Below are 22,833 nucleotides of genomic sequence, written 5' to 3'. Positions count from 1 at the left end.
GTGGTTTTGAGAGAGCAACAGCCCCAATACGGACCCGGCTTCGCAACCTCGTGTACCCGGATTATCGTTAAATCGCAAGAATACGTGGAATGCCGTGGGCTTCGTGGGACTAGTCGGTTGACTTCGGTTGCCGGATCCCCACGGTTATCAAAAAAATATATTTACAACATAATCAATCATTTTTAGCCAAAAAGAAAAAAGAAAAATAATCAATCATGCACAAAAATATGATGGTGTCCGCGTACGATACGGACCAGATTGTGATGATTAATAGATCCACGAAGAAATAGAATTCGATTTTCAAGCAACAAGTTGTAACAGACTTCTTTAATTTAAACCCCTACATTCATATATATAGACACTAATGGCATTGTGTGGTGGGCTATGTTTATTAATCAATAGTATTACTTCAGTGCTTAGCTACCCGATTATAAAATAAAGAGCCATTTGTTTTAGGTCGGCAAAACTGAAATGTCACGTGGAATGCCACATCGGACACTGTAGAGGATACACCACCCCTGTAGATACCGTTAGATTGGTTGTTACGATACCTGCTTAATATTATAACATCCACTAATCTCACTCTCAAACCCAATTCCACGAACGTGACTAGTCTATAATCTAGTCTAGCAAAATAAAAGGTTAATTTAAGGCGTTTTATAATATAAATTGCCCAAAACATATGATGGAGTTAGGCCTTCAGCTATAGTTATTTGCTGACATGTACACCACCATTCAAAAAGGAACACGCCTGAAGGAAAAGGCTAACCACACGGCATATACTTAAATACGTATAAATACTAATGATCACGTGGCATTTTGTTCACACCATACTGGTTGACCTTATAAGTCAAACATCACAGGCGCCAAACGTTACTATAAACGTTTCATTTTCTTCAAACGGCAGTTAGGCACAAACATTTGATTGTCAAAGAGATACTGTCTCTCTTCGATTGTATATCTCTATCTATACAATATATATATGTGTGTATAGTCAAACACCATTTCTGATTCTTTGTTGTCTCAACTAAAACACACGCACAAATACAAAAGTAATGGATTATTGTTCCTTGTTGTCTTTCTCGTTCTTGATCATTGTCATGACCGTTCTTGCTTCAAAAGACAAGGATGAGTTAATAAAACGTGATCAAAACTCTTTGCTTTCTTTCAGATCATCCATTGTTTCAGATCCTCACAACTCTCTAAGCACGTGGGTCTCTTCTTCTTCATCATCATCATCATCTGTTGATGTTTGCAACTGGTTCGGTGTGAAGTGCAACAACGACAGCACTCGAGTGATCGAGCTAGACATCAGCGGACAAGATCTCAGAGGCGAAATCTCACCGTCCATCGCAAATCTAACCGCTTTAACCGTTCTTGACCTGTCAAGAAACTTATTCACAGGAGAAATCCCAAATGAGATTGGGTCATTACATAAAACCTTAAAGCAGTTAAGTCTCTCTGAGAATCTCTTACAAGGAAACATCCCGCACGAGCTTGGTTCTCTTAACCGTCTTGTTTATCTCGATCTCGGAACCAACCGGTTAACCGGTCAAATCCCGGGCGAGCTCTTTTGCAACGGCTCTTCCTCATCTCTACAATACATTGACATCTCTAACAATTCTCTAACCGGAGAAATCCCTCTGAAGAACCACTGTCACCTCAGAGAGCTTCGGTTTCTACTTCTCTGGTCGAACAAGCTGGCCGGGGACGTACCGCCTTCGCTTTCAAACTCGACAAATCTCAAATGGATCGACCTGGAGTCAAATCTCTTAACCGGAGAGTTACCTTCTCAAGTCATAACCAACATGCCGCACCTTCAGTTTCTCTACCTTTCTTATAACCATTTCGTTAGCCACAACAACAACACCAACCTCGAACCCTTTTTCGCCTCTCTATCCAACTCCTCTGACCTACAAGAGCTGGAGTTAGCCGGAAACAGCCTCGGAGGAGAGATAACTTCTTCCGTAAGGCACCTCTCCGCGAATCTTGTGCAGATTCATCTCGACCAAAACCGTATCCACGGCTCTATACCTCCGGAAATATCAAACCTTTTGAACCTAACCCTTTTGAACTTGTCTAGTAACCTTTTAACCGGTCCGATCCCTCGCGAGCTCTGCAAGCTAAGCAAGCTCGAAAGGGTTTATCTCTCGAATAATGTCTTAACCGGTGAACTCCCTGTAGAGCTTGGGGATATACCTCGTCTAGGTCTTCTTGATTTGTCTAGAAACAACCTCTCTGGCTCGATCCCGGATAGTTTCGCTAACCTTTCTCAGCTGAGAAGACTTCTTCTCTACGGAAACCATCTCTCTGGCACTGTCCCTCGAAGCCTTGGCAAATGCATCAATCTTGAGATTCTTGACCTCTCTCACAACAACCTCTCAGGGAAGATTCCTCCCGAAGTAGTCTCCAGTCTCAGAAACCTTAAGATTTACCTCAACCTCTCGAGCAACCACTTAACCGGGGCAATCCCTTTGGAGCTAAGCAAAATGGATATGGTTCTCTCCATTGATCTATCTTCCAACGAACTCTCCGGGAAGATTCCACCTCAGCTAGGAAGCTGCATCGCATTGGAGCATCTGAATCTTTCGAGAAACGGTTTCTTCGGTCCTTTGCCTGCTTCGTTAGGCCAGCTGCCGTATCTGAAAGAGTTAGATGTGGCTTTAAACAGGCTAACGGGAGCTATACCGCCTTCTTTTCAACGGTCTTCGACTCTCAAGAACTTGAATTTTTCCTTCAACATGTTCTCCGGAAATGTATCTGACAGAGGATCGTTCTCTAAGCTGACTATTGAGTCTTTTCTAGGAGATCCTCTCTTGTGCGGCTCTGTAAAAGGGATGCAGACATGCAAGAAGAAGCACAAGTACGCTGTTATCCTTCTACCGGTTCTGTTATCGCTGATAGCAACTCCTTTTCTGTGTGTTTTCGGGTACCCGCTGGTCCGGAGATCAAGATTTGGAAAGAATCTAACAGTGTACGACGAAGAAGAGGCGGAAGATGAAGAGAAACAGAACAGAAAGGACCCCAAGTACCCGAGAATATCATACCAGCAGCTCATCGAAGCAACGGGAGGGTTCAGCTCTTCTAGCCTGGTTGGTTCAGGGAGGTTTGGTCATGTCTACAAGGGAGTTCTCAGGAACAACACAAAGATCGCGGTCAAAGTACTTGATCCAAAGACCGCGGTGGAATTCTCAGGGAGTTTCAAAAGAGAATGTCAGATCTTGAAGAGGACGAGGCACAGGAACTTGATCAGGATCATCACAACCTGTAGCAAACCCGGTTTCAAGGCTCTTGTTCTGCCGTTGATGCCAAATGGGAGCTTGGAGAGACACCTGTACCCGGGCGAGTACTCGAGCAGGAGTTTGGATTTGGTTCAGCTTGTGAGTATCTGCAGCGATGTCGCGGAAGGAATAGCGTACTTGCATCATTACTCACCTGTCAAAGTCGTTCACTGTGATCTCAAACCGAGCAACATCCTTCTTGATGATGATATGACCGCTCTGGTTACTGATTTTGGGATTTCAAGATTGGTTCAAGGCGTCGAAGATACGGTCTCTACTGATGATTCAGTCTCATTTGGCTCAACAGATGGATTGTTATGCGGATCAGTAGGTTACATTGCACCAGGTACACATTCTTAATAACATCATTAAAGTTTCACCAAGTAGTCTTATTAGTCTCTTTATTTGTTTTATTTCTTTTAAATCAGAATATGGGATGGGGAGACGTGCATCGATCCATGGAGATGTGTACAGTTTTGGGGTTCTCCTGCTAGAGATTGTGAGTGGAAGGCGACCAACGGATGTTGCGGTCAATGGAGGATCAAGCTTACATGAGTTTATTAAGTCTCATTACCCTAATTCTCTAGAGGGAATCATTGAACAAGCGTTGATCAGATGGAAACCGCAGGGGAAGCCAGAGAGGTGTGATAAGCTTTGGAGAGAAGTCATATTGGAAATGATTGAATTGGGATTGGTATGTACTCAGTATACTCCTTCAACTAGGCCTAACATGCTCGATGTTGCACATGAGATGGGACGGCTCAAAGAGTATCTCTTTGCTTGTCCTTCCCTTCTGCATAATCAACCTCAAGGAACACAAGGAGAAGCTATTTCTTGATGATGGTTTATGAATCATTTTTGGTGATTTTTGTTGAATTCATTAGTTTAATTGTTTAAGAAAAAGAGTGAGATTTTGTGGATTAAAGTCTTTGATTTACGTCTTCCTTTTTGGTTTAAGATCTGCAAACCCATATCTTCTGATCAAGATCAGCCAACCAAATCTTCTATTTCACATTCATTAGTTAATTACTTTAAACTAATATTTGGTGGGTTTATTTGTAATCATGATCATAGCTTATGTATGTGCTATGATTCTAGCAATGAAGCTACTCCTAATCTTCCATTACATTGTATTCTAATCAATAAATCATTTTTTGCCTAACTTTGGATAAAAAACAAAAAATTATGGCAGAGATTTCTATTGCAAGTGGAAGCTGATGTCTATCTGCTTAATCTCTTCACAGTCCTGAACAACAGTCCTTTATTAGTCTAATAATTTTATACTAAGTATGCGCTAATAGGTGACATCAACATCAAACAAAGGTCAACAAGCCATCATATTTGTCCCTTTATGCCATCTTAGGAAGCTGATGAGTCAAGAAACAGCCAATCTCATGAAGAGAAAAATAATATAAGGAAACCAGTAATTTCTTGTATATACATCTTCATCAGTTTCATTATGATAAGTTTTATTTTGCAGCAACAATCAAGAAATTCTGGATCATTGGTGGTAAAAACACACATAAGAATCTCAAACTTTTTTATTGGTTTTGATATACAGATTTGAAATTTACTGATTAAAGCTTCAAACTTGTCAAATGTCAAAATACTATTTCTGTATTATTGTCACTAAAGTTAGTTGTATTAGAAACAAAGCTCTATCTTAAAAATAATAATTGGGAAAAAGAAGATGCTATAGGACATACTAGAACGTGATGATGAGGTAGGTGCAAAAGGAAAAATTCACACTGATGTTTCAAGGTACTTAGCAAATCAGGATGCGCACACAATGAGGAAGGTATAAACCCGTAAATGACAAGAGAGTTTGCTTCCTGAGAGTGACACCCAGTAAGCTACACAGAGACAATGAGTAATCACAAAGTTGTGGTGAACTGAAAATCTTGCCTTCATTGATAGTGACTGAGACAAAAGGATTTTATTTTCTTATAAAGTAGTTGTGCCAATGAAGAAAAGGTTTTGAGATGGTGAAAGGATATCCGTTCAGTTCCAGAATGTGGAAATCTATGATGACGAATGAGCATGAAAAAAAAGAAGAAGATAATGCTAAGACAGAACTAGAAGAAGTTTGGTCAGATAGCAACCACAGTTAACATTGGTTCTAACTGCAACTAACCAAAGAAAGGACTTCATCTATTTGCTTAGGATTAGATTATTTAACCATAGAGGCTTGTGTCAGAAGAAAAATACTTTCTCCGGTTCAAATTATATGATGTTTTAGAAAGTTTATGCTGTTTCAAAATATAAGATGTTTTGAATTTTAAGTTCAACTTTAATTTTATTGAAAACTGTTCAACCAATAAAATTTTACAATATTTTTTTTATAATTGTTTTAATGATTTTAAAATTCTATATTTAAAAGCGCTTTTTGAATAATGTAAATTTCTTAATCTTTGTACACTAAACCAAAACAATATTATGAAACGAAGGGAGTATAACATTGGCGATTGTGAGATTTCAGACTTTCTTTGGTGCATATATGACAAAGCATCCACAAAACTCCTCAGGTTGGTAACTTTCACTTTCATTCTTCTCTTAATTATCTGATATGAAATATCTAGCAAACAGAACCATATTTGCTTCCCAAACGCTCAGCTACACAAAAAAGGTAGATCTTGCTACAAGCAAACAAAACTAACACAAATACAATCTCAATCACACCTTATGACACACTTACAGGCTTGTATACTTCTTGATTAAATCAAAGATGATCTTCCTATTTGTAGAAAGCTCAGTTAGTGTATTCTTACTCACTCTAATGCCACCAAGTGCAGGCATGTCTCACAGCCAGAAATAAAGCATTGCCTGTTTCAATAGACATGCCAAAATTTGTCAGCAATTTAAGTAATATTTGGATTTGTTGACAGAAGTTGATGTTACCGTACCTCTTGGACAGAGACAATAGCTGAGTCATAACAAGGAAATAACTCCACAGTTGTTCTTGAATTCTTCATTTCAGCTTGGACAAAACTTAACTCTTCTTCTTGCTTTACTTCACTAGTTTGAGGCTCTGCGTTGCATCTCGCCCGCTCAAGCTGCTCTACTCTCTCTCTCAACCGCTGCAACTCTGCTTGATACTCTGCATCATTTTCAGAAAAACCACCTTGTACATGATCTCTCTTTACGCTTATTTTCCTCTTCCGTTTAGATGATTTCTTGCACACCTTTGGAACCATATCTTGAATGTTTGACGAGCTTGCAGCAAAAGCTTCACTTATTTCTCCATTCTTAGTTTCTGACACAGAGAACGTCTCCATTTTTATACAATCTGTAAGCTCTTTTAATTGTTCATCTAGCTTCTTGATCTGATCCCAACACAAATCTAAATTCTTCTCCTGATGTCTTCTTGATGGATCCAAGCTCTGCTCAATTACTTCCTTCTCCACAGGAACCAAAACATCTGTGTCAACCGGTTCTGGAGATCTATCGCACCATCTCATATCACTAAAAGAACGATCATCATCGGTTCCCTTACATCCCAAGTTCAGAAGCTTGCATTTGTAGGCATATAATCTGCTTTCGAGATTCTTGATTTCAACTTCTTTCTGGTAATTCAGATCCTCCAAAAGCTCAAGGGACAGCTCAGCGTGAGACATTCTCTCCTCCACCATTCTCCTGTACTGGCTAGCTTCCATAACCAAAGCCGCTTTTTCTCCTTGGAGCCTTAGAATCATTGACATGGCTTCGCTCGCTGACGTGGCAGTGGCTTCTCTCTCGGCGTCTAACTCTTCTTGGAGTCTCTGAGCATCTTCCTTCATTTCATAAAGAGCTATCCTAAGATCCTGGGACTCAACTCCACGCATGTTTAAGCTGTAGCTTCTTCCTACCATCTCTGTGCAGTTGCAAACAATACTATAATCTATTGTCTCTAAACTAACTTCATGATACCAATTAATTACAACAAAAATTACAGTTCCTGAGCAGTCATGTCCTGGAACAAGAATCTAAGCAATGGAATAAAGAAAGAATCTTATATTGTACCTGTGATAGATTTACAAAAGAACACGAGTTTTGTGGACGAGCAAGTTCACAGATACGCTGAGAGAACAATTGATGGTTCAGAAGTATTACAAAAAACACGAAATTTTTCTGTACAAAAGGAAACTAAAATGCTAAATTAGACAAGATTATACCTAATAAAGTAATCAAGACCAAAATAAAGGAAAGTTTTATTCATTCACATTTAGCCATGCTTGACCCAAAAAAAAACAATTATGATGCCGTGTCCATATCATTAAAAGCAGAAAGTTTATGAACTTGGGCCAGCAGAAAGAAACATTTATTGAAAATTATCATCAACTTAATTTCTTTTTCTAAAGTTTTTTTTTTTTGAGAAAGAAAACTAAATTCATTAAACTATACAAACAAAAGAGTTCGTCTCGTAATAATCAGTCAAATATTCCTCTAAAATATTGATGAGGTCTCAGGAATATAAAAAGAAAGAAGCTTGGAATGATGAAGCTGATTTTTGAATCTTAAAGTTCTGCTGAAATTTAGTATTTTCTTTCCCTTTAATGTATAAAAGTTTGTTGACATTAAAAAACGAAATGCTCCGTCTGTTCCTAAATATAAGATGTTTAAGTAGAAACACACATATTAAGAAAATTACTTTTTGTCTAGAAAGCATCGTTAAAACTATAAATTAATGGTATTCAACTAATTATAAAATAGACTATTTAAATATGATTGAGTACACAGTTTTTAATAAAATAAAAGTTATCTAGAAAAATGAAAACATCTTATATATTAGAACATCAAAATTCTGTAAAACTTCGTACATTTATGAACAGAAGGAGTATAATTTAAAGTTTTCAACGGCTCATTACATGACTAGGTTTTAGCTTCTGTATGGCCTACCATACCACACTACCTTTCTTGTTGTTAAAGGTAAGACACGTTTTTTTTGTGTGTATTGATGATATACAACAAACGGAACTCAAAGAGAGCAGTTTGGGCCACAAGAAACTCTCTTCAAGCCAAGTAATTCAAAAACAACAAATAGGCCAACGAAGACCCAACTGTCATCCGCAACAAAGTAAAAGCTTCACAATAGAAGAGAGGAAGCAGATCACAGTGAGAGACAAACCAGTTGGAGTAAGTTATTCTCACGACCCAAACCCAACAAACCTAACATTCAAGTTAGAGCAGAAGACTTCTAGCTTGTCTACTAATTCAAAATGACAGAGCGATGTTATAAAACTACAAAATAAATACCAACTTTAACACGGAGATTATTGTAATAAAGCTCTTCATATGCTCTAAGTTGTATAGTTATTGTTGAAGAAGATGTTTGATCTACAGAGGAATCCAATGATAAGATCCCTATGTTACACAATCTGCTCATACATGGGAAGCATTTATCTACTGCAAACGCAATTGCGGATGTTTCAGTTTCAAATATCACAATCCAGAATCAGCTAACTTTAAATCATACATTGAATTGGAAGATGACACGTGACATCTTCTTAATAAAACCCACAAGGAGACGCTCGTCGAAAATCCACAATGACAAGAGTGGCAACACAATGAACAAGAGCTCCCAAAACAACAAACACATGGAATATCTGATGGCTGTGCCCGGCAATGTCAAACGCTCCAGGCTTCCATCTCTCAGGCACACGGCTAACATAAAACACTGCTCCCACAGCATAAGACAGACCAGTGGCAAGCTCGCAAGCAAGAGCGAATAACACGTTAGGGTGGCCCCAGTAAAGGCAAAGCACATGTGAAGCCGGTACCACACTACAGAATCCCATTGCAAGGAAAAGATATGCCCTGAACGGTCTGAAGCGCGGCGCTGAGAGAGCTGGAGCGAGGAGAGTGATGATGGCGAGGAGACCTAGGATCGAGATTGAGGAGAGGTAGAGGAAACGGAAGTTAGGGTGGCAGGAGAATGCGTAGTAGATAGGGGCGAAGAAGGAGGAGACGATCATGAGTGAGATTCCTGCGTAGTCTAAACGCCAGAAGAAGAGGTTGTAACGTTTTGAGTGGCAAGCGAGGAGGTGTGAAACAGAGCTACAGATTAAGCAACCCATTGCTCCGGCTAAGTACACGAGCCATGGCCATTTCGGAACAGCTTCGTGGTAGTTTTGGTGGTTTACTTCTTGAGACGTAAGAAGTGGGATGTGTTCTGTCACGTTGGAATCCTGCGAAAGAATCTTTTAAATTTTAGTTATGTGATTAAAAAGGAATTCAAAAGAAAAAAAGTACGACGTTAGTAAATTTATTTTGCTCGTGTATCTTTCAAACTTTTTGTTGGAGAAATAATACTCACCATAATACATAGTTTCATTGTTTTTCTTTTCTTAAATTAAAATATTATTACGCAGTACAACCGGTGAACCGGAGGGCAAACCAACATATAGCATCAGCATGCCTATTCTTATTGTACCCGTTAACGTATACACTATACAGCATGCAGTTCATCTACTGGAATCGGGTTAGACCATCTTTAAGGCATGATATAGTTGGCACGGTTTCATAGGTAGTTTTTTTGATTTTTTTGTTTTTATTATTTTTTGTCTGATTAAAAAAAAAAATTTAATTAGAAAGCGAACTAATCGCGAATCGTCTCGTGTAAGTGGGACTCGCGAACAGTGCAAGAAACACTCACTCTAAGAACCGGTTTTTATAAAAATAATGGGATCCATCCGTTGGAAACCCGCGACCCCGTTAATTATGCCCTTAGTATTATATACAAAACCTATATATATATATATATTATAACAGTCCAATTATAATTAAATCAATTATTTTTTGGACAAATAATAAATCAATCATTTTTTCGAAAAAAAGATTATTTTGAACATTTTATTTTCAATTAAAGCCTTAAAATTTAAAATTGTAATAGTTGAGAGCCTTTAAAAAATAGTGCTAATTAATATGCTATTTGGTAAATACTTTTTAGAAAATATTACTCTTTAGTTTTAATTGGTGGTAAATTTAGAGGAGAAATGAGGAGATACTTTATGTTTGTCAAATTTCCACCATTTGTGATTTTTTAGTTTTTAAACATGGTGCCTTTCTATTCCTTCAAATTCAATCCTTTAGCAGAAATATAAAATATTTTACTTCTATCAAAATTGAAAAGAACAACATTAATTTCTTTTAATTCGTTTTATTATTAAATAATTTTTTATTTTAAATGAGGTCTATATATTTTATAAAAAAATATGTTTTAAAACAACCATCTCTTTTACTCCCTAGCAGTGGTAGATCTAAGTTATTTGGGACATTTTCATCAGGTTTGTAACCAATTCTTTTAAGAGAATCAAGATTTCAAACTAGATCTTAAAGAACAAAAACAAAATTTAGTTGGATTCATTGTAAGATTTAATCCAGTGGTCATCAACTACTCTAAAAACTTGATAAGGAATATTTATATATTCTTCAAAGTAATTTATGCACGTCATTTATTTTTGTTCACTACATTATTCATATCAATGGTTATCAATAGAAGCCATGTGATTTCACGAACAACTTTAGATATCAACGAGAAACACTTTAATTTAATTGATTATTTTTGTCATTTTCTTTTCCCTTTACACAAAAGCTAGGGGATTTTCGGAAAAAGATCGATGGGCTCAAAACACAAGAGAAGAAAGATCCAAAGAAACATATCGAAAAGAACACATGGTGGGGGCAATTAACTTTACCACTACACTCTACTATTAGAAAAGGCCAAACATATGTCTTAATTATATAGATCACACAGAAGATAAGATAAGCCGCGAAATTTTAAAAAATAACAAAGAAACAAAAAGCTTACATGACGAAGCAGAGTCTGATTGCTGGAGAGGCGAATCCACGCTCTATCGTCCGGGTCCCACACAACCCCAAAAAAAGCCAGTTTTGTTTAAAATTAACAAACAACCAAATGAAATTGAAAATGACGATTTTAACCTCGAGGCTTCTTACCCGGATATGCCGTTGAAGAGTCCGGCGAGACTAAGCTCCGTCGTCTCTGAAGAACTTACCACCATCATCCACATGAATATTACAAACCCAATCAAGTGCCTGTTAAAATACCACAATTCAAACAGCCGTCTTAGCTCAGTGGTAGAGCGCGTGACTTTTAATCCCGTGGCCGTGGGTTCGATCCCCACAGACGGCGTTTAATAAACTTTTTTCATTTGATAAAAAAATAAAATCTTCACAAATTCAAATTTCAAAAGAAAGATACAAAATGATTGTTATGTTTTACGTACGTCCAGATGTTGAGAGTCTCGTTATGCCAAGAGAAGGCACTAAGGAAGGTATCTCTGAGAGACCATTGGCATCGATAATGGTCGTGTATGAACTCGTTATCCTGCAAATAACCAGGCAACTCCTCGAACTTCATCAACCTCCGTCCCATTCTCGAATCTAATCCTTTTGAATCGCTAACCGCCACCATCGCCGATGATTTCCTCGCCGCTCTTCGTCTCTTCATGCTGGTTTTCGGTTAAGCGAATCTAGCTGCGACGGCGAATCTACGTCCGTCGCTTTCTCTCAGTAATCGCAAATCTCTGATATTCGGTGGTGGTCCTCCAGAGTCGTCGCAGCCTATTTATATGTAAACGAAACTTTTTTCAAAGGTGATTGCGATTGCTTACGTGTTGGACTATAATTGGATGGGAAGTTTTGATGCGTATGAGGCTGGATACACGTGATTATTTTGTTACTCTACGGCCACGATGAACCAGCTTTTGAATCAAAGGACCATGTGAGGATGCTGAGAAATGCACGAAGTGTGATGCGTAACTCAAGGAAATTAATCTAAAATGGTTCCGTGGAAATTTCATTTGATGTTACTCCCTATCATTTTGTTGGCACATTTTTGTATTAGGATATTGTTAAAGGGGGTTTATTGGTAGATATTTAAAGGGCCCATTTCTAACCCATATCTATTTGTATCTCTATATTTACCTCAGAAAAATTATATTGTTAAAAAAAAAAAAAAAATTATATTTTAGAGATGGATTTGATCTAATATATACCTTTATAATAGTGTTTTTCTATTTATAGAAGAGAATATAGAGATATGTTATTTCACCTTTAAATATAGAGATAAAAAATTATTTTATTCCATATTTTTCTCTAAAATAGAGTAACTCTATTATAGATGCATACATTAGAGCAATTTCACCTCTATAATAGAAATTTCTATTTTAGAAAAAAAATTGGAGATGCTCTAACAAGAAAAAAAAAGAGAAGATAAAAAATAGAAAAAACTAAATGAGAAAATTTGCAGTAGAAATTTATTCAGTAGTATTTTCTGATATAATGTAGAAATTAAATGAGAAAAAAAAAGATTCATACAACAATATTTTTTGCTTTACAAAAAAGCTCATACAACATTTTCTTTAATTTTTTTGCTTTAACTTTAAAAACTACATCAAGCATAATTGGTAATTTTTATGGTTGTATAGAAAATAAAACTAAAAATCAATTCTTGCAACCCAACCAATCATTATAGTTTACGAGTGCCAGTTTTTGTTCTTTTGGAATCTCGAATGTTTGAATTCACTTTATTTTATTGTTGTCTGTCAGATGTTCATCTTACCACCAAATTTTGGCTAGATGAAAAATCTCCGAGAAGCACCTTCGTGTGATTGTGTCTAATATATATATATATATATAATAACTCTTCTGATCCTTAAAATTTCTATTCGGCCATTCTTGCTCCAAGGAGATATGAACCAAGCTCACATTCCCAAAATTATTTTGTACACTCCGGCAACATCAATCTCTTAAGCAAATGCTAGCTAGTCCATCGGATTTGTAGTTATATCCACTAGATTTAAACAGTCCAAATTTATTCTAGTTTTTGTTTCGAACCAAACTAATCGCCAAACCTGAATCTGTTTCCATTGTTTATCTTTATATGTTTTCGTAGTTTTTATATTGATTAACATCTTCACTTATATATAAAAAGAGCATACATAATGTCATCGAATCTAGATGTACAACATACCATTTACAAATAATAGTATGCTAACAAAAGAAAGGTAAAAATTAGAGGATAATTAATTGCTAACCAGATTAAATCTCATACGCAATAAAAATATGAACAACTGTGGAAGCTTCTTTACTCAAGTGGTTTGATTAAATCTCATAGAACTCGTTAATTGCGTTTTACCTCTTAACAAAATCTGTATCTTTTTTAACTGGATTGCAATGCTAACTTGCATCTTGTTTGACATTTAACAGATTGATATTAAGCAAATCAGTGGCAATCCGTAGCTTCCTTGTGCATCAAGTCAACGTTACTACGAGACAATTGTATGTTTACCATAAAACAAAGCTTCTGTGTACATGTCCCAAAATTACCACCAATATCTTTCAAAGTAAAAGAAAAAAAAAACTATAACGAGATTGTGTAGAACAAAAAAATGGAAGAAGGTTCTCAAGACAGCTTTCTCAGAATGTAATGAAAAAGATCAATCGATCTTAACAGACGAGTAGATAAGCCTGGTGAACCAAAAGCATGCGTAGAACCCAATTGCGCCAGTGAAGACAAAGAAAACATACGAGACGACGAGCATATACCCGAAGTAGAGGATTGCAGAGACGAGCTTCGTGATCTCGAGCTTGGTGTAGAAGTAAAACGCTGCGTAGAGAAAGAGGTAAACCGCAGAAGAGCCTGATGTTAAGTAAGATCTCCACCACCATTGGTAGTCTTCACTGCATAGCTGGAAATAACAGAGGACGACCGTGATCTCTGCGCAAGTGATGATCAAGATGATGAATACGATGAAGAGGAACCCGAATATGTAGTAGAACTGGTGAAGCCATATCGAAGTGAGTATGAAGAAGAGCTCGATGAAGACTGCGCCAAACGGGAGAATGCCTCCGATCAAGATGGAGAAGATTGGGTTCATGTACCATGCTTGTATCGGGACCTGCCTCGGTATCTTGTTGGTTTTCACAGGATCTTCTAGCGCCGGTTTTCGAAAACCGATGTAGCTACCGATGAAGACTAGTGGCACAGAGATTCCGAACCAGAGGACGACAAGAGCAAACATTGTACCGAACGGGACCGCGCCGGATGACTTCTGTCCCCAGATAATGGCGTTAAGGACGAAGAATGCGACAAAGACGGTCGCGGGGAACATGAAAGCGGTTCTCAGAGCGATTTTCTTCCACTCTGTTCCTCGCAGCGTTTTGTAGAGACGAGAAGAAGCGTATCCGGCCAAGAGTCCCATGAAAACCCAAAGCAGAAGCATAGCCGTCATGAGACCACCACGGTTCGAAGGAGACAAGAAGCCGAGGCACGCGAAGATCATGGTGACGAGAATCATTCCAAAACACTGAACTCCAGTTCCTGCATAGACGCATAGCAACTCCGGGTTCTCCGGGGGTCTGAAAACATCTCCATGGACCAGTTTCCAACCCGTCTCTTCTAAGACCTCTTCGTGAGTCTCTAACTGATTGTAGTTGGAGATATCTCGGTAGAGAGTTCGTAGCATGATCATAGCGACCATACCAGAGAGGAAAAGAACAATCATCATAGAGTTAACGATTGAGAACCAATGGATCTGATCATCAGCCATGAGAAGGTAAGTGTCCCACCTAGAAGCCCATTTCACCTCACTTTCCTGGAAGTCAACGTCATATGTGAAGATAATCTCGCTCCCTTCTTCGACCTCTTGAGGAGACTCGGAGTTGGTGACTGCACGCTTTGTATGCGGATCACAGGTCGTTAACCGAGTCTTTTCATTCCACTCACCTTCATATTCATGCTTTATACTGCATTTTGAGACAAAACCATATAAGACTTTAGTCTACACACTGCTAAAAAAAACAGAACAGAATCATAAAATGCTACCTGAACGGCTTGACCTCGAACCCGACAATTCTTGAAGAATCAGTCTCTATGTCTCTGTGAAACCTAACGGTGAAGGTCAAGTGGTTGTGGATAAAATATTTCTCCTCTTTTTTCTACAAGAAACCAGAGAGTACAAAAGGTAAGAACCAGAACTCCTCCTGCCTTTAATAAACATAAATACATATGATAAAGCTCTTACGCCAACAAAGATTCCCTTGAGACCAACATGGAAACCATGCTGATAAACCACAACATTATCCTGGTCCGGCCTTTGCACCGGAACAACTAGCGGAAGGTTGTCCAAAATCCTGCAAAACAAAACCAAAATCGCCTCTTAAGCCACATTCAACCAGAGGAGATATGGATGGAAATGCCTTACATGTTAACACGATACTCATCAACAATCTTCTCCTTTAAGGCCTTGGCGCTTTTCTTATCGAGCTTCACACGACAAACTGCAGCGCACATCTGAGATTCCCTCATTTTGAACTGCAACACAGACAGAGAAAGATCTCATCAAGGCACACGTAGAGAAAGAACCAAGAAGTGATGAAAGAACGAAAGAAGGAAACATGCATACCACAAAGGGAGAGTTCTCAATTCGATCGCCACGTAGAACTTCCCCGAGATTCTCCGCACTGTCAACGATTTTCTCTGGACGACAGTAAGGAAGAGAGTAGTAGGAGTATGGAAGCTGAGTCTTTGTAGATGTAAGCTTATTGACTTTCACCATCAATGCATCTCCCTGCAAATCCATAATCACAAATTCAAGTCTGATTCAAATTAGATTCCCGTTCGGTTCGGTTCGGTTATTCAAGGTTTTATATACCAGAAGATCCATTTAATTTTTCTATATTCCAATAGAACCAGTTGCATTCGGGTCTGGTTCGGGTTTAAACAAACAATGGCTACAACATATACACTAACGAAGCAATAATAATCTATAAACGAAACAAGTAGTGACAAATTGAGATCCAAAATTTTAGATAGATTTTTCTTCGTCAAACAAGGAGCTGCATCGGATCTAAACCAGAAACGAATCAACGTAATCGATTAAGCAAATCTCTATGCGGATCAAAACGCTAACGATCTTATAGCGAGAGAAAACGAAACCACATTACGAGGCTGCGACTTTTTTTTGTTGTGTAACTGACCATTTGAAAATCCTGAGGAGCGACGCCGGGAAGGTAAAAGCCATGGACATTGACACTGAAAACGAAGAAGATCAGAATCCGAATTGCGATCGGTCGTTTGAGAATCGCCATTGATGAGCTTTTGATCTCTTCTTCTTCTCCTTCGTGAAAATGCGGAAGTGGAGTGAATTTTCTTTATATGAAGAAAGGCTTCATGGCTATTGGATGACATATGACCGTTGGATCTCTTTTTGATCTAATCGACGGTTGATGTTTTACTCGTTTGGAGCTGTCGGTGATTCTTTTTGCATCGGTGTTAACAAAATTACAAAGTCAACCCTTTTTAAGGTAAATTTTTAATAGAAAGATTATTTTCTTCTTTTTGTCTTTTCATCTTTTTAATAAAATCATACATTACACTAAAATATTTTAATATTGCATTCAAAATAAGAAGTTACGCAAAACTTTTTTTTTCCCATGTATTCAGATATTTATTCGGATTTGGTTTGTGTCTATTCAGATTTCAGGTTTTCGAGTCTAGAGATTTGAGCTTCATTCAAATATACTAAATTTTGATTTGGATTTGGTCTAAATCTTTGCGGATTCGGATATCCATTTAAAGTATGTAAAAAAAAATCAAAATTCAAATATATCTTAAAATCTTCACCTTCAAAAATAAAAAAAAATAATAGAAAACATAAAAATTTAAATAATATAAGACTAAAGACATCAAATAACATGAAAATTGGTTTGATTTTGATATATGGATGGAAAACAAGTATGTATTTCAGATAATTTTAGTGTTTTGATCATTTTTACCCTTTTAAGATATTTATTTGTTAATATTTTGATAACTTTTAGATATTTTCATGTACTTTAAATATTTTAAATTTTAAATAATTAATATTGTGATTTGGATATGTTCGGGTATCCAAAATATTTTGGTTCGGATCGGATTATGTTTGAATTCTTTGAATATTAAATTTTTTAACCAGTTGGGTATTTAATTAGTTCTCGTTCGGATTCGTTACTACTTTTTCGAGTCGAGTTCGCTTCTTCAGATCTGGATATTTTGCCCAACCCTAATTATTATATTAATGACTTTGTAATGAAGAATTATGTTTAACAGTTATATTTTCATTATAGTAAAGCATTTTATATAGATTATGTTTAGAGAAATTCTCTAGTATAGCTCATTTTAAGTTTTTTTGTCACAAAAATAGCACTCAATGAAGAAAATGACCAAAATAAGTTTTATTAAAGGGTAAAAATGACCAAAATATATATTTTTACCCTAGGGTTAACTAATCTAGACTTAGAGTTTAGAGTTAAGGGATAAAGTTTTTGGGATAGAGTTTCAAATTTTTAAAAATAAAAAATAAATATTCAAATTTTCAAAATAAAAACGGGTTGTTTTAGTCATTTTCTTTCTTGAAAACTATTTTTGTGACAAAAACATTAAAAAAGCTATTTGAGAGATTTGCTTTATGTTTAAGGATTTTATTTGCATTATATAAAGTTTTGAAAAAAGTTTAGCCTTAGATTTTCTAGTGTAAAATTGTTAACAACCTTTTACTCAAAGGACCATAAGGCTTCTAATACGAACTTAAAGGATTTAATTATTTTAAGTTTAGTAGGTTAGGTGTAACTTGCTAACGTAGCAAGGTAGGAATGAGGTAGTGTGGAAAATACGAATAATTATGAAAAGGTATTTGAAATAAGAAAAACAAAAAATATATTGTGTAATCAGTCAGAAAATTAATTCAATTTGGTAAATGAGGGTGACCCGCTAACTATTCGAGCGATCCATGAAACCAACACACCAGCAGCTACCTTCACCCAAAAATAAATGCATTTACCAAAAAGATGTAAAATTGTATACACGCACTCGATACATATATGCATTAAGTAAACATAATTCTATAATAAATGATTATGAAAACTAATTTATGTTAACTACAAATAATGAAACTGCCCCCCCCCCCCCCCTACAAATAATGAAAAAAATGCGAGCCCTGTGAAATGTGAGGACTGCCCCCCCCCCCAACCCCACTCCACCCCAAAAAAAAATAGGCCATTAATTATTAAATGTGTAAAACTTAAAATAAATTGTGGGGTAAAAAGTTAAATTCGTTCTCTAAACATTTTCCATGATCTCACCATTATGCGAAAGAGGATTATTGTTAATATGACATATAAATATTATAAATATACATATAAATTATTGAGGATGGAAAATCAAGCGTCTAATTGTTGATGTTAGGGCCTACTATGAGTTTCTGATTACAAACTAACTATATATTCTTCACATATTATTATAAATACTATTATATTTTGATCTACGCTTTCAAAATACAAAACTACTTTTATTTAGTAGAAATTATGTTGCATCTATAATTTATGTATTTTATATAATTTTATTTAAATGTGTGTACATTAAAATAAACATCCCAAAAATATAAATTTATATCAATATGTTTAGTTTTCTCATAGAACCACCTATTCTTTGCTAAGTTTATTGCACTCTATGAGTGTGGGAACAACTTTACATCGCCATGCATTATACCCAAATCACTATACCGTACCTTTCAACCATAAATCCTCACTGAAAGCTTTCGCGAGAACCAAGTATTTCGAGCAGTAGTAGATAGCACTACTATGTGTTGAAGTACCGATCTTCAGCTAGCAGTGTTTCTTCCAACCTGAAAAACATATCATGTTACTGATTGTATTATGACGAGATTTGTAGCGTAGTAACTAAGTGTATGTGAGACCTTCCACCTTAAACTATGAGTTCTCGTGAACGATAGACTTAATCATGAAGTTCTCTTTAGATACTTTAGTATCCATTTCACTACTTCTCAATGCAGCCTTCTTGGACCTCCCATTAATGTGCTAACTACACCCACCGCGTGTTGCCGTGTTCCAATCCATATGAACCTACCATGCCATACATGAGTGATCCTATTTCACTTGCATAAGAAACTCTATTCATCAAACTCATATTTATTCTCTGTTCTTCCTAACTTAATTAAGCTCATAAGTTAAAATTAAGAACCCAAAGGTGTACTTATTGGTTTGCTTCGCTCATGCTGAACGTTCTAAGTACTTTCTCAATGTACTTTTCATGTATCTATCTCAACATCCCTAGTTGCATTTCGGTGATCCTTCATTTTGAATTCAGCCAGCAAGTCTTTCTTTAGCTTATTGATCCCCATTTAATGGACACCACTAACATATCATCATGTATACAGATAGATGAATATTTAATTAATATTCAGATTTAATTGTATAGATTTTGTCTTCCTTATAATGCCAAATCAATATTTCTAACACCACTTTCTAACTTAGTTTAATGTTGTAGCTTTTCACTACATCCTCCTCCAACAGTTCCTCCATAAGCTTAGTAACATTTCATCCACTCCTGTCAATATTAATGAATTCACTAACACATATCTCATTATATTTGCAAAAAGAAGAATATATGAAAATAAAGAAACAAACACTAAGATTTCTTATTATTATCTAATCCAACTGTAAAAGTTGTATGTTTATAAAGAAGAGTTGTGTTTATATTCAAATTATATAAAGACAGAAAAGCAAAATTGCTAAATGGGCACAATACATGATGGATTCCATCGTTGATTTTGATCATGCTTTTCGGGTATTTTTCTTACTTCTTATTTATTTATTTTTTCGTATAATCATGACTTTAATTAGCGTCGATGTTTTGGAAACCAAACCCCCACCAATAATGTTACTAGTCAACTGGTCAGACTAGTCTAAACAGTTCAACAATTTTTTTATTATAAAATTTGATTATATCTATATATTTTAAAATATGATAAAAGTGAAAATACACTTAGAAATCATCAATATTAAAAATATAATTAAATAATTGATAGATAAAAATATTTATGCCCACTATTTCTTAGGCCAATTGTGACCACTTTTTTTATATAAAACCAATTAAACTAAAGAAATATTTATGCCCACTATTTCTTAACCTTTGTTGTTGAAAATTAGACTCAATGGAATATTGGATAGTAATCATGATCATTGTGCATATAAGGTCTGATAGTTTAGTAAGGGTTATTTTTGGGTTCCTTTAAATGTTTAAACATTCGGTCTGGAATTTCGATGTAACGGTGATTATTTTTGCTTTATGTATCAGTTAAAAATAATATAGTTGTCTATTGTAGTTTGATCCAGAATAAAGATATAATATCTGGTTATAATACAACTAAACCTAATAATCAATACAAATGCTGAACAATTGCATCAACACTAACCACATTGCAATAGGTTAATATTTTAGCATTACTCATAAGTAATTTTTCATTCCATAACTATTCATCTATTCAGATAAACATTAACGTAACCGGTTAACTAATTTATTAACATAACATATCTATATTTTTAAGTTTACACCATAAAATCACTAATATATTTTTCAGTAACCGATTATTATTCAGTTAAACTGGATAATCAGTTATAAAGCTGAACAATAATTCCTTAAACACTAACCACATCGCATTAAGATTAATACTTTGGTACTATCCATATGTAGTTTTTCACATCACATTAAGGTTAATACTTTAGTACTATCCATATATAGTTTTTCTATTCATAAATTTTTATATATTCGGATAACTATTAACGTAACCGGTTAAATGATCTATTAACATAACATATCCATTATTTTAAGTTTACACTATAAATTCATTGATATCTTTTAGTAGCTGTATATAATTCAGTTAAACTGGATAATCAAATTAAAATGTTGAACAATGAGTCAACATTAACCACATAACACTAAATTTAACATTTTAGTTTTTATGTAGTTTTTACATTATCATTTATGGGTTGTCTCAGTTTGATGGTTGTAGTTTTTCCATATGTATACACAATGACAAAGTTAATCGTGTAACAATAGTACATATGTCTTAAACTTTTTTGTAGCTTATTGATGTTCACAGTCCAGATTATCTACGTATTAAAAGGTTATAGTTGTGTTTATTTTTTCCATTACAAACTTAGTTCTTTTACGTTTCCATGTGTTGTGTTTTTCCCACTTTCTTCTCTAGTGTATCATGTGTTTGCTATAATTCCGATGTGGCAACAACTATAAATATGAGTATTTTCAACAACATTAGTTTTATTTAATTTGGTTTAATTGATCACGCCCTACTATATTTGGTTATTAACCACATTTTCCAGATACTTTAATAATTATATTTTATATTAATACATTGCAGAGAACACACCATATAAATTGGTGTAATCTAATTATAAATCAAACAAAACGTGCCTTCATATTTTAAAACAAACCTCGTAAATCTTTGCAATGTTTAGAACATTATTAACATACACTATTTACGGATATGTCTTCCAGATGAGCAGAGGGGATGCAATATAATTACACCCATCTAAATAACAGTAGATTTCAGAGTACTTTAAGAAATGTCAAATTCAATAACAGTGGATTTTAAATGAGTTTTTAAAATTCATGTTTCAATAACAGTGGATTTGTCATTTTAATACAAATCACCTGAAACTCTCAGTTGAATACATCCCCTAGTTTTAGCCAAAATCATTTCTTTATTTGTTTTAGCCTAGGGAAATTTAGCTGAATATACACAAAAGAAAAGTTAACTAAAAGTAACAATGAATGAGTTTTTTGTATTTGTATAACAAGTTTTTTTTTTTTTTTTTTTTTTTTTTTTTTTTTTTTTTTTTTTTTTGTTTTTTCAAAAAAAAAAAAACTTGTTATACAAATACAAAAAACTCATTCATTGTTACTTTTAGTTAACTTTTCTTTTGTGTATATTCAGCTAAATTTCCCTAGGCTAAAACAAATAAAGAAATGATTTTGGCTAAAACTAGGGGATGTATTCAACTGAGAGTTTCAGGTGATTTGTATTAAAATGACAAATCCACTGTTATTGAAACATGAATTTTAAAAACTCATTTAAAATCCACTGTTATTGAATTTGACATTTCTTAAAGTACTCTGAAATCTACTGTTATTGAAAATATTATAAGTTGTGGAGTTTAAAAGTTTTCAGGTGATTTTAGGGTGGTTAGGTAGGATTTCTTAGTTAAAAAAATTTAAACCCAAATCTCATAGTTTTAGGTGATATTCTAGAGTAGTTTAACAAAAATCACTTAAATCTCTGTAACTTATTGAAATCATCTAAAACCCCATTAAAAATCAAATCACATCGAATATTAAATTGAATACATCTCCTAAGAATCTGGAATCAAATAAAAACTACCATTTGTATATCAAAATTAATGAAACTATGTTTACTATTTGGTTGTAACGGTTTTTTAATTGATTCGAGTTATCAGTTTCGCCAATTTCTGGCCGGTTTTGGCAGCTTAATTTAAATCCAAGGTTTATTTCCATTCGGTCTTGATTTACTAATCGACTTACGGTTGGGCCGATTTTCAAAATACTGGAAAGCATTATAATGTTGACTTTTGTACCAATGACTTTTGTTCAATAGTATGATCTAGAAGAGATAATAATGACTAGGTGACATAATAGTATAATACAGCAAATGAAAAATATATAATAAAATAGTTG

At 35.2% G+C, this 22,833-nt stretch overlaps 4 protein-coding genes and 1 non-coding gene across 6 annotated transcripts; 2 read left to right on the top strand and 3 right to left on the bottom strand.

Moving 5' to 3' along the window:
* Positions 1-1,017: 1,017 nt before the first annotated feature.
* Positions 1,018-4,238, top strand: LOC125591228 (putative leucine-rich repeat receptor-like serine/threonine-protein kinase At2g24130). The gene is made up of 2 exons (XM_048765025.1): positions 1,018-3,627; positions 3,710-4,238. The coding sequence occupies exons 1-2, from the start codon at positions 1,056-1,058 to the stop codon at positions 4,117-4,119; spliced, it is 2,982 nt and encodes a 993-aa protein (XP_048620982.1). The 5' UTR covers positions 1,018-1,055; the 3' UTR covers positions 4,120-4,238.
* A 1,567-nt stretch (positions 4,239-5,805) lies between these two features.
* On the bottom strand, positions 5,806-8,489 carry LOC106415610 (probable myosin-binding protein 6). 2 transcript variants are annotated; one of them, XM_013856362.3, is made up of 3 exons: positions 7,281-7,910; positions 6,185-7,131; positions 5,806-6,104 (listed from the first exon to the last, which is right to left on the bottom strand). In XM_013856362.3, the coding sequence occupies exons 2-3, from the start codon at positions 7,127-7,129 to the stop codon at positions 6,081-6,083; spliced, it is 969 nt and encodes a 322-aa protein (XP_013711816.1). In that variant the 5' UTR covers positions 7,130-7,131; positions 7,281-7,910; the 3' UTR covers positions 5,806-6,080. The 2 variants fall into 2 exon arrangements, with proteins under 2 accessions (XP_013711816.1, XP_022564607.1); XM_022708886.2 differs by having other exon boundaries at positions 6,185-8,489.
* A 153-nt stretch (positions 8,490-8,642) lies between these two features.
* LOC106415609 (heptahelical transmembrane protein 3) lies at positions 8,643-12,142 on the bottom strand. The gene is made up of 4 exons (XM_013856361.3): positions 11,507-12,142; positions 11,217-11,315; positions 11,068-11,110; positions 8,643-9,445 (listed from the first exon to the last, which is right to left on the bottom strand). Exons 1-4 carry the CDS (start codon positions 11,728-11,730, stop codon positions 8,765-8,767), a joined length of 1,047 nt encoding a protein of 348 aa, XP_013711815.1. The 5' UTR covers positions 11,731-12,142; the 3' UTR covers positions 8,643-8,764.
* TRNAK-UUU lies at positions 11,341-11,412 on the top strand. Its single transcript has one exon. It is a non-coding gene; the product is annotated as a tRNA-Lys (tRNA).
* Positions 12,143-13,550: 1,408 nt separating the features above from the next.
* LOC106411638 (transmembrane 9 superfamily member 10) lies at positions 13,551-16,465 on the bottom strand. The gene is made up of 6 exons (XM_013852430.3): positions 16,263-16,465; positions 15,689-15,853; positions 15,488-15,597; positions 15,308-15,416; positions 15,109-15,221; positions 13,551-15,029 (listed from the first exon to the last, which is right to left on the bottom strand). Exons 1-6 carry the CDS (start codon positions 16,371-16,373, stop codon positions 13,721-13,723), a joined length of 1,917 nt encoding a protein of 638 aa, XP_013707884.1. The 5' UTR covers positions 16,374-16,465; the 3' UTR covers positions 13,551-13,720.
* Positions 16,466-22,833: the final 6,368 nt, after the last annotated feature.

This window comes from Brassica napus, chromosome C8, assembly GCF_020379485.1.
Source record: "Brassica napus cultivar Da-Ae chromosome C8, Da-Ae, whole genome shotgun sequence".
Classification (NCBI taxonomy): Eukaryota; Viridiplantae; Streptophyta; class Magnoliopsida; order Brassicales; family Brassicaceae; genus Brassica; species Brassica napus.
This window is presented reverse-complemented; position numbering and strand designations above follow the sequence as displayed.